At 54.3% G+C, this 12092-nt stretch overlaps 1 protein-coding gene across 1 annotated transcript; it reads left to right on the top strand.

Annotated features, from left to right (window-relative positions):
- Window positions 1–889: 889 nt before the first annotated feature.
- Window positions 890–11876, top strand: LOC132237556 (tripartite motif-containing protein 10-like). Its single transcript, XM_059702216.1, has 7 exons — window positions 890–1926; window positions 5758–5853; window positions 6364–6594; window positions 7163–7185; window positions 7737–7852; window positions 9510–9542; window positions 11137–11876. The coding sequence occupies exons 1-7, from the start codon at window positions 1507–1509 to the stop codon at window positions 11652–11654; spliced, it is 1437 nt and encodes a 478-aa protein (XP_059558199.1). The 5' UTR covers window positions 890–1506; the 3' UTR covers window positions 11655–11876.
- Window positions 11877–12092: the final 216 nt, after the last annotated feature.

A 12092-nucleotide genomic window follows, 5' to 3' on the forward strand; every position in this document is an offset into this window, starting at 1 on the left:
CCCTTGACTGGGTGGTTGCGGGGACACTTGGGGAGGAGGCCCTGCTTCCTGCTGGACTGTGCAGGTGGAAGCATAAACTTCTGGCTTGCCCACCGAGAACCAAGTCCAGCCGAGTGCGAGGTTGGGGAGGGGAGGAGGGGGTATCAGGTCCGAGGCGACTGCTCTTGGACCCTCCCTGCCCTGCTTTCTTTGCCTCACCTCACCTGCCCAGACTGGTCTCCCCTAAAGTCCTACCCGCCCCCCCCAGCACCAGGGTCCCCAGGTCTGGTCACAGGCACTTCACTGACTGCAGGTGGGAGAAGATGAGAGAGAGAGAGAGAGACGCAACACAGGATGCATGTTGATAGACTTGAGAAAACTGGTCCGTCAGAGATTGGCATACTCAGCCACGTTTACCAGCACTTGATTTCACGTTATTGTACCCAATCTGATGAGAGCCCTGGGGGAGGCATGAAAACCTCCATTTTACAGAAAAGGACAGGCTCTGAGCTAGACAGCGCACACCCGCGGAGCCACCAGCCTGGGCTCTGCAGCCTCCCAGCCCACAGCCCCCCAACAGCCGCAGGTCTCCACCCATGAACCTGTGCCTCAGACCACGAAACCCTCACTCTCCCGCCCGGCCCAGGCCAGCCCGACTCTGCTCCGCCCTCGCCGTCCGCCAGCTGCTTTGTGGTCACCTCCCTGCACCCGCCCTGCTCACCAGCCCAGCCCCGCCGGCTGCGTGGGGGTGGGGCTGCGGACACTGAGGTGTGGCCATATGCCCCCAGTGAATGAAGCAGGCCATGCCTCACTTGTATACTGATGACGTTAAAGTGACATTTGACGCTAAATAAAATATGAAAGTTGCTTCACTGTTCACGTTTTATATGACGGCTGAGACAAGCTTAGGCTGCACACGTGCTCCCGCTGCGCTGTTACCGGACAGCACGAGGGGGACACGCAGCCCTTCCCGGCGGCCGCGGGCAAGGGACGGCCGAGCCGCCAACATCCTGAGAGCCGGAGCGCTGAGCAGGCAGGAGGGAGAGCACGGCCCGGCCTCCGGGAGGGCGCAGGCGGCATAACGAAGGCGAAGGCGGCTTTGAGGGCTCTTCCTCCCCCGCAGCCGCCTGCAGGCCGCTGGCGGGCAGCCCGGCACAGCCCTTATCTGGGCCCACACTCCCCTGGGCCGGCCGATACCTCCCATCTCCCGGCCCAGCTGGCCCGGGCAGGAGGCTGGGCGGCACCGGCTCCCCCTCTGGCCCCCACAAGAAGCCTCTCCACGGTGCACTGCGGTGACACCTCCTCCCGCGCGACTGTCTGTGGCCGCGGCCCCGGACGGGGTCCAGGGAGAGCCGAGGTCATCCCTGGAAGGACGAGAACCACCCCCGCGCAGTTCTCCTCGGCCCGGAGGTGTCTCTCCTTTGGGAGGACAGCAGAGCCCTGGCCACGCGAGGCGCAGCGGCCGCGCCTGTGTGCGTGTGAGTGTGAGTCCTCACTGCTCTCCCCGTCCTTCCTCAGCCCAGCAGCATGGCCGCGGCCACCCCGGTGACCAGCCTGGAAGAGGAGGTCAGCTGCCCCATCTGCCAGGGCGTCCTCAGGGAGCCGGTCACCATCGACTGCGGCCACAACTTCTGCCGCGGCTGCCTCACGCGGTACTGCGAGACCCCGGGCCCGGCCTCGGGGGCCCCCGCCTGCCCGCTCTGCAAGGAGCCTTTCCGCGCCGGCGGCTTCCGGCCCAACTGGCAGCTGGCCAGCGTGGTGGCGAACATCGAGCGCCTCAAGTCGGGGTCCAGGCCGGGCGCGGGGGGCGCCTGCCCGGAGCACGGGGAGAAGCTCTACTTCTTCTGCGAGGAGGACGAGGCGCAGCTGTGCGCGCTGTGCCGCGAGGCCGCCGAGCACCGTGCCCACGCCGTGCGCTTCCTGGAGGAGGCGGCGGGGCCCTACCGGGTAGGAGGGGCCGCGCCTCCCGGGCGGGTCTGGGCTAGCTCAGGGGGTCGGAGCGGAGCTGGGCACTGGAGCCAGCGCGGTGCGCGCTGGCGGGGAGGGCGCGCGGCGGGGGGCGGGGAGCGGAGCTGGTCGGGGGCTCACCCACGGCCGCGGCAGAGGAGCGGGGGGAGCGCCGGCCGTGCGGGGAGTGACAGGTGGAGCGGTGTGTCTGCAGGGGGAATGAAGGACTCACGAATGGAGTGGCGTGCCTTCCTGTTTGTGTTTACACTGTGTGCGCTGTTTGGGCGAGGTCTAACCGTCTGAGTGTTCATGTTTGTGAATAACTCGGTGTTTGTATATATGCAGGTTAAGTAAGTATCTGTGATATGCAATTTTATCTGTCATTAAAGGAGTGTGTGTTGGTTTTATTGTCTGTGTTTTGTTTTTAGTATATGTGTCCTATCATTAGTCTTTTTAAAAAATAAATATTGTTGAGGATATTACATATGTCCCCTTTCCCCCCCATTGACCCCTCCAGCCTGACCGCCCCCCCCCCCTCCCCGCCAGGCCTTCACCACCCTATTGTCGGTGTCCATGGGTGATGCATATATGCCTACAAGGCCTTTAGTTGATTACCTTCCTTCCACCCACCCTCCCCCACCCTCCCTCTGAGATTCCACACTCTGTTCCAGGCTTCCATTCTCTGGATCCACTCCGTTCATCAGTTTATTTTGTTACTTAGATTCCACATATGAGTGAGATCATGTGATACTTGTCTTTCTCTGACTTCTTTCACTTAGCATGATACTCTCCAGGTCCCTCCATGCTGTCTCCAAGGGTAAGAGATTCTTCTTTTTACGGCTGCATAGTATTCCATGGTGTAAATGTATCACAGCTTTTTATCCACTCATCTACTGATGGGCACTTGGGCTGTTTCCAGATCTTAGCTATTGTAAATTGTGCTGCTATGAACATAGGGGTGCACACATTCTTTCTGATTGGTGTTTCTAGTTTCTTAGGATATATTCATAGAAGTGGGGTCACTGGGCAAATGGCAGTTCCATATTTAATTTTTTTTTCCATATTTAATTTTTTGAGGAAACTCCATACTGTTTTCCACAGTGGCTGCACCAGTCTGCATTCCCACCAGCAGTGCACTAGGGTTACCTTTTCTCCACATCCTCGCCAGCCCTTGTCATTTGTTGATTTATTGATGATAGCCATTCAGACAGGTGTGAAGTGGTACCTCAGTGTCGTTTTAATTTGCATTTCTCTGATGATCAGTGACTTTGAGCATTTTTTCATAGGTCTCTTGTCCATCTGTATGTCCACTTTGGAGAAGTGTCTATTTAGGTCCTTTGCCCATTTTTTTAAAAATATATTTTATTGATTTTTTACAGAGAGGAAGGGAGAGAGATAGAGAGCTAGAAACATCGATGAGAGAAAAACATCGATCAGCTGCCTCCTGCACACTCTCCACTGGGGATGTGCCCGCAACCGAGGTACATGCCCTTGACCGGAATCGAACCTGGGACCCCTCAGTCCTCAGGCCGACGTTCTATCCACTGAGCCAAACCGGTTTCAGCTCATTTTTTAATTGGATTGTTTGTCCTTTATTAAGTTGTATGAGTTCCTTATACATTTTGGATATTAACCCTTTATCAGATGTATCATTGGCAAAATGTTCTCCCATACAGTGGGCTCCCTTTTCATTTTGTTAATGGTTTCTTTTGCTGTGCAGGAGCTTTTTATTTTGACGTAGTCCCATTTGTTTATTTTTCTCCTTAGTTTCCTTTGCCCCAGGAGATGTATCCACAAACATATTGCTATGAGAGATGTCTGAGATTTTGCTGCCTATGGTTTCTTCTAGGATTTTTATGGTTTCCTGATTTACACTTAAGTCTTTTATCCATTTTGTGTTTATTCTTGTGTTTGGTGTGAGTTGGTGATCTAGTTTTATTTTTTTTTTGCATGTATCTGCTCAATTTTCCCAACACCATTTATTGAAGAGACTGTCTTGACTCCATTGTATGCTCTTGCCTCCTTTGTCAAATATTAATTGAGCGTAATGGCTTGGGTAGATTTCTGGGTTCTCTGTTCTGTTCCATTGATCTATATGCCTGTTCTTATGCCAGTACCAGGCTGTTTTGATTACGGTGGCTTTGTAGTACAACTTGAAATCTGGTATTGTGATTCCTCCAACTTTGTATTTCTTTCTTAAGATAGCTGCTGCTATTCAGGGTCTTTTTTTTTTTATTATCCCATATAAATTTTTAGAGAATTTCTTCTAGCTCTGTGAAATATGCTGTTGGTATTTTAATAGGGATTGCATTGAATCTGTAGATTGCCTTTGGTAGTATATACATATTAACGATGTTAATTCTACCAATCCATGAACATGGTATATTCTTCCACATGTTTATGTCTTCCTCTATTTCTTTTTTCAATGTCCTGTAGTTTTTTGAGTACAAGTCTTTTACCTCCTTGGTTAAGTTTATTCTTAAGTATCTTAATTTTTTTGTTGCAATGGTAAATGGGATTGTTTGTTTAGTTTCTCTATTGCTGTATAAAAAAGCCATCGATTTTTGGGTGTTGATTTTTTATCCTGCTACATTGCCAAATTCATTTATTAAATCTAGTAGTTTTTTGGTGGAGTCTTTAGGGCTTCCTATGTACAATGTCATGTCATCTGCGAATAATGAGAGTGTTACTTCCTCCTTTCCAATTTGGATGCTTTTTATTTCTTCTTCTTGTCTGATCGCTGTGGCTAGGACTTCCAGTACTGCATTGAATAAGAGTGGTGAAAGTAGACATCCCTGTCTTGTTCCTGTTCTTAGAGGAAATGGTTGTACCTTTTGCCCATTGAGTGTGATGTTGGCTGTAGGTTTGTCATATATGGCCTTTATCATGTTGAGGTATGTTCCCTCTAGTCTCACTTTGCTGAGAGTTTTTATCAAAAGTGGGTGTTGGATTCTGTCCAATGCTTTTTCTCCGTCTATTGATATAATCATGTGATTTTTCTCTTTCAATTTGTGTATGTGATGTATCATGTTTATTTATTTGCAAATATTGTACCAGCCTTGCATCCCTGGAATAAATCCCACTTGGTCATGGTGTATGATCTTTTTAATATATTGCTGGATGAGATTTGCTACTATTTTGTTGAGGATTTTAGCATCTATGTTCGTCAGGGATATTGGCCTGTAATTCTCTCTCTTTGTAGTGTCTTTATCTGGTTTTTGAATTAGGGTAATGCTGGCCTCAGCAGAGTTTGGAAGTGTTCCTTCCTAGTTCATTAATCTTTGATGATGAGAGTTCTATATATATTTTCAAATTTACCTATATGAACATTTACGTGTGTATACTTGGTCTAGAGAGCAAGCAATTTTAAAACAGCCAACTGATTGATTTTGCAACATCCATGTTTCTTCTCCCCTTCAGAATCACACACAGAAAACTGATTCCATTCACAGGGGAGGGTTGTCTGGGTGTGCTCCCTTTCGGGCATGCGAGAAAGTTGGAATAATTTCAAGGAGGGCGTATCAAGCTCAGAACAGATCCCAGGTCCCACTTACCGAAGGCAAGCAATCAGGTGTTCCCCGAAGAAGGAAAGTCTCCGGGGGAACCCCAAGGCACAGCTTATGTTGACACGGGATAAAGGGCCAATCCCTGATCAAAACTCTCGAAGGACAGAAGCCAGAGGAAGACAGCCACAGAGAGGGGCTTTGAGGACAAGCAGGGCCCAGGCATGGCCAGCTGAGGGGCCCTGTCTTCCTGGAGGCAGAGGGGGATGAGACGACAACTATAGAAGCCACTGCTCCCACCTCAATGTTGTATGCTCCTTCTCTCCAGGAACAGATACAGACGTGTCTTGAGTGTCTAAGAAAAGAGACAGAGGAGATTCAAGAAGTTCAGTCAAGAGAAAATCAAAGGATACACTTCCTCCTGGTAGGACTCCCCCCTGCCTGGCCCCTCCCTCCCCTCCTCCGTGCCCCACAGTGTATGGGTTTTGATGTCATTGGAGTCTGAATCCTGACTCTGACACTAAGTTGCTCTATGTCTTCTAGCAACTCTCTGTTCTGTGTATTTCTCTGTGAAGTGGAGATTAAAATTTTCCACTACCTCGCGGAATTCTGTAAAGACTGCAATGAGATTGTGCCTGTAATGCAATTAGTGCCGTGCACATCGTATGTTCTTCGCAAAAGGCAGGAGGTAGGGTGTCCCCAGCGCCTGCCCTCCGCCTCCCCTGGAGCAAAGCTGGGCAGCCGAGCAGGTGGAAAGGAAGCCCGCTGCCCTCCCACATCCGTCTGGGACCCGGGCCAGGGGCTCCGATTTTACCACTGAGCCATGGAGCATGTGGCCAGGAGAGAGATGGGAGTGAACTAAGGAAAAACAAGGAGGAGGAAGAGGAGAGGAGGGGAGGAATAACTTCCTGCTGAGTTCTCCTCTGGCCCCCAGACCCAGGTGGCCACCAGGAGACAAAGAGTGATCTCTGAGTTCACACGCCTGCGCCAGTTCCTGGAGGAGCAGCACGGCGCTCTCTTGGCCCAGCTGGAGGGGCTGGAGGGGGACATCTTGAAGCAACGGGATGAGTTTGACATGCTGGTCACTGGGGAGATGAGCCGGTTTAGCGCCCTGATCACGGAGCTGGAGGAAAAGAAGGAGCGGTCGGCCAGGGAGCTCCTGACGGTGAGGCTGCCCAGCCTGGCTTCCTCCTCTCCCGCACCTTCACTCTGCTGAGCCTGTCCCCTTTGCTTCACATCTCATCCCAGTGGAAGATGGGCCCCAGGACCTGAGGTTCTGAGTTCTAGTCCTTGCTTCCCTGGTCCTGGTCTGTCCATGCCACCACCCACCTCACAGGGGCTTTGTGAGGACCCAACGGTCAATGCCAGGGGAAGTAGCTCTTTGAAAAGCATCAGGTCCGCAGAAACTGTCCTCTGAGCCCCTGCTCTGCAGTCAGGACGTTCTTCCTGGAGGAGGGAGACTGGGTCTCAGCAAAGCATCAGAAAGGCAGCCCGGGAGGGAGGCCGAGGGGGGCCTGGCCTGCTCTGGCTTCACCCTCTCGCTTCACCTTCGGGAGCTGCAGGCAGGAGGGCTGCGTGAGGGAGGCTGGTGAAGCCCAAATGCTGCCGCTCTGTGGTCGGGGACCCTTTGCACGCCCAGGGCTAAGAGAGTAGTATTTTGTTTTTCTAGTTATAAGGAAAGTGGGAGGAGGAAGGTGGAAACTGAATCCTGCTTTCTCTCTCTCTCCTCCTAGAATATCAGGAGCACACTAATAAGGTAAGTGATATAGTTCTCCTTACACACACACACACACACACACACACACACACACTCACGCACACACACGCACACACGCACATACTCACACACACCAAGCCCAGGTAGTGCCATGCAAGTGTATGGCACTCCCCGCTATAGGATGAAATTCACATGCACTTTCACTTATGCAACCGCATTCCCATATGCAGCCTGCATGGCGCTGCCCAAGAGAGGGCAGTGGGGCCCACCCTGTGGGAGCTGGCAGCTCAGGCCCAGTGAGAAGGTGAGTGCTGAGCCTGGAGCAGGGGCGGGCAAACTTTTTGACTCGAGGGCCACAATGGGTTCTTAAACTGGACCGGAGGGCCGGAACAAAAGCATGGATGGAGTGTTTGTGTGAACTAATATAAATTCAAAGTAAACATCATTACATAAAAGGGTACGGTCTTTTTTTTTTTAGTTTTATTCATTTCAAACGGGCTGGATCCGGCCCGCGGGCCGTAGTTTGCCCACGGCTGGCCTGGAGGTTTTATGAAAGAGGAGAGTCCCAATGCTGCCATTCTGTGCCCTAGATGTGAAGCCAGAAAGTGCCGGAAACCAGAGGCTGTGTCCCCTGAGCTGGGCCAGAGGATCCGGGACCTCCCCCAGCAGGCCCTTCTGCTGCAGAGGGAGATGAAGGTGTTTCTGGGTAAGCGTTCCCCAGGCCTCCACGCACCCCGCCACCCAGCACCAGCCACTCCTGGCCCTGCCAGTGCCTGGGTTCCCTTATTTGCAGATCTTTATAAAATCTGCTCACTGGGGTGATGTGACAATGAAAGTAAGTAATAAAGACGCAGATTTCTGGAAAAAAATTTAACTGATTTGGAGAACACAAATCTGGTCAATTGGCATTATGCAATCAAGAAAGATGATGATTAGGAAGAAAAATGCCCCTTTGCGACAGCATGGATGGACCTGGAGAGCGTTATGCTAAGGGAATAAGCCAGTTGGAAAAATACACGTTCCGTGTGCTCTCACTCATGTGTGCAATTCAATGAACAAACTGAACTGCCAAGCAAAATAGAGACAGACGCATAGAGAGTAGGCAGACAGCTCTGGTGGGGGAGAGGGGGGTGAGGTGGCGGGGAGGGGGGGGGGGGAGTTGAGCAAAAAAGAAAAAAAAAAGAGGAGAGAACTCCTGGACACAGACCACAGTGTGGGGTGGTGGAGGTGGAAGAGGGCATAGGGGGGATACATGGTGATGGAAAAAGTAAAATTTTTTTAAAAAATATATTTTATTGATTTTTCACAGAGAGGAAGGGAGAGGGATAGAGAGTCAGAAACATCGATGAGAGAGAAACATCGATCAGCCGCCTCCTGCACATCTCCTACTGGGGATGTGCCCGCAACCCAGGTACATGCCCCTGACCGGAATCGAACCTGGGACCTTTCAGTCCGCAGGCCGACGCTCTATCCACTGAGCCAAACCGGTTTTGGCTAAATTTTAAAAATTAAATAATAAAAAGATAGTGATTAATAAAAATCTATCATTCTCAATTATTAAAAAACCCACAGACGCATCTGTGGAATCAGTTTTTTATGATGAACACTGTTAGCTCATAACCAGCAGCGACTCTCTGCCCGGTGCGAGCTGATTCGCTCCCTCTCCCCGCCGCCCTGCGCTCTGGTCTGGGGCGCCTGCCCTGGACGGTGAGCCTTTTCGGAACAGGGCGTGGAGGAGAGGGTGTGCAGGGTCTGACTTGAGGGTCAGGAATTGGCTCTGTCAACACCCCCCCCCCCCCCCCCCCCGCACACAACACCACAAGTGATGCCACCGATTTCTAAATGACCCACCCACCGAAGTGTCACTGAAGAGCCCTCCCCACGAGTTCACTCCCTGCTGGTGCTTCCAGGGGCTGGGCAGGGAGAGCAGTTTTACTCTAATCGAAGACTGGCCTTGGCCTATCCTGGAAATTTCCAAGCAGAACAAGAAGTAAGTTAGCCCCCTATCCATCCACTAAGTAGCTATTTCTTGAGCACTTACTGTGTCCTCGGCTCTGCGAAGCACTGGGGACAGAGGCCAGCGAGCAGACAGGCCCCTGCAGGGCGAGGGCTGGGACAAGCGGACTCCCAGCCAGCACCGCCCCTGAGCTTATTAAAATACCCACATTCTCGGGTCAGCCGGGGTCACCTGGGTCAGAACCAGTCTGCGAGGAGCTCAAGTCTAGTCACTGGCAGCAGCGTTCCAGCGCTCATTCTTCTCTGCCCCTTCTCTGGGCCTCAGTTTCTCCGTCATTAACCATTAACGGATCTATGGTTTTTGTGAGGCTAATAAATTCACATCCTGTTTTATTCCCTCTTTACAGAGAAACTCTGCTGTGAGTTGGACTATGAACCAGGTAAGCATCCTACCACTGGACGGGAGGGAAAGAAGAATCTAAAATTGAGAAGGAAACACACACTCACACACACACACACATTCTCACACACACGCTCACACACACGCTCACACACACTCACACACACACACACTCTCTCTCACACACACTCACACACACACTCACACACACACTCACACACACACTCTCTCTCACACACACTCACACACACACTCACACACACACTCACACACACACACTCTCTCACACACACACACACACTCATACACACACACTCACACACACTCTCACACACTCACACACACACTCACATACACACACTCATACACACACAGTCACACACATAGTCACTCACACACACACACACACTCATACACACACACACCCTCACACCCTCACACACACACACACACACTCACTCACACACACACACAGTCACACACACAGTCACACACACACAGTCACACACACACAGTCACACACACATACACACAGTCACACACACACTCACACACAGTCACACACTCACACACACACACACACTCACACACACACAGTCACACTCACACACACACAGTCACACACACACACACTCACACACACACAGTCACACACACAGTCACTCACACACACACAGTCACACACACAGTTACACACACATACACACAGTCACACACACACACTCACACAGTCACACACTCACACACACACACAGTCACACTCACACACAGTCACACACACAGTCACACACAGTCACACTCACTCACACACACACAGTCACACACACTCACACACACACTCATACACACACTCACACTCACACACTCACACACACACTCACACACACACACAGTCACACACACTCACACACACACACACACACACACACACACACACACACCCTACTCCTGCCCCGTCTGCCGGTGGCCAGGGGAGAAAGATTAAATCCAAAGGGGAGCAGGCGCCTCGGAAAGGCCTCCTGGCCGGGGCAGCTCTGGTCTGGGGTGGGTCACACTCCTAGAGCAGCGGCTGCCGCTACCCCTTCGCAGCGCGGGCGTTGAAGGAGGGCAGTGGTGGGGGACCCACTCAGGGCTGTTGGTCACTCTCAGCCAAGGCCCGAGAAGCCGCGGGGCCGCGGGGCCACGCAGGTGCCTGATTTGGCCCTTGGTCTCCATTCGCGGACAAAGTCACAGGAGGCAGGGGCAGCAGAGCTTTGTTGGCAAGTGGTCCCAGACCCGGCGGCTTTGGAGGCGGACGCGGGGCCGGGCCTGGAGGAGCGCAGGCGGGGATGGGGAGTCCGGAGAGGGAGGGAGGGCCAGGGGCGGGGTGGGCGGGCGCCAGGGGACGGGGCTGACGTCCTCCGGGCCGGTTTGCGGGGCTTCCACGTGCGATCACCCGCGGACCTTGTTACAAATACAGGTCCCGGTTCAGGTTCCGGGCGGAGCCTGGGAGCCTTCTAACCAGTCCCCCGGCCCAGGCGCGGCCTCGGCCCCAGCGCCTGGTGGTCACAGCGCCACCCGGGGCCGCAGGGAGACCTCCGGCCTCTCCAGAAGGAGTTGGCGCCTCCGCTGACGCCGGCCCCTCGCCCCCACAGCCCGCCCCTCCCTGGACCCCGGGACCGCCCACCCCAAGCTGCTGCTGTCGGAGGACCGCCTGGGGGCGCGCTTCTGCTACAAGTGGCAGCGCTCGCCCGACGGCCCCCAGCGCTTCGACCGCGCCACCTGCGTCCTGGCCCGCGCGGGCTTCACTGGGGGCCGGCACACGTGGGTGGTGCGCGTGGACCTGGGCCCGGGCGGCAGCTGCACGGCGGGCGTGGCCCTCGGGGCGCTGCCGCGGAAGGGCGAGCTGCGCCTGCGGCCCGCGGCGGGCGTGTGGGCCGTGCGGCTGGCGGGCGGCTGCGCCTCGGCGCTGGGCGCCTTCCCCACGCGGCTCGCGCTGCGGGAGCCGCCGCGCCAGCTGCGCGTGTCGCTGGACTACGAGGTGGGCTGGGTGACCTTCGCCAACGCGGCCACGCGGGAGCCCATCCACACCTTCACGGCCTCCTTCACGCAGGAGGTGTTCCCCTTCTTCGGGCTCTGGGGCCGCGGCTCCAGCTTCTCCCTGAGCCCCTGAGCGGAGCCGGAGCAGCGGGGACAAGGCGGTGCCTGGGGCGGGCTGCCCAGCGCTGGCTCCGCGCCCGCCGCCTCCGCCCCACGCGCGCTGAGCGGGCGGCGCCCCTCCATCCTGTCCTCTCCCCCGAACCTCAGGGTTCATTGACCCGAGGCCTCAAGAAGCGCCTACTGTGCCGTGCACCCAGCAGGGGGTGGCCATTGATGCTGTGACAATAAAAAAAAAGCCGGAAAGCATGTGCCCCTGTCTGAAGGAGCGCGGGGGGAGGGCCGTGAGGAGAACATCGCGGCGCGGGAGACGGGCCTGCGAGGGTGACGTGGCCTCGGGGAAAATGGGGGGGGGTTGCACTAGGGTGACCTGGTGTTGGGGAGCGGGGTGCGGCGGGGGAAGGTGACGCCGGCGGCACTAGGTCTCCGCCGCCCTCGAGAGCAGAGGCGCCGC

The sequence above is a fragment of the Myotis daubentonii genome, chromosome 6 (assembly GCF_963259705.1).
Source record: "Myotis daubentonii chromosome 6, mMyoDau2.1, whole genome shotgun sequence".
Classification (NCBI taxonomy): domain Eukaryota; kingdom Metazoa; phylum Chordata; class Mammalia; order Chiroptera; family Vespertilionidae; genus Myotis; species Myotis daubentonii.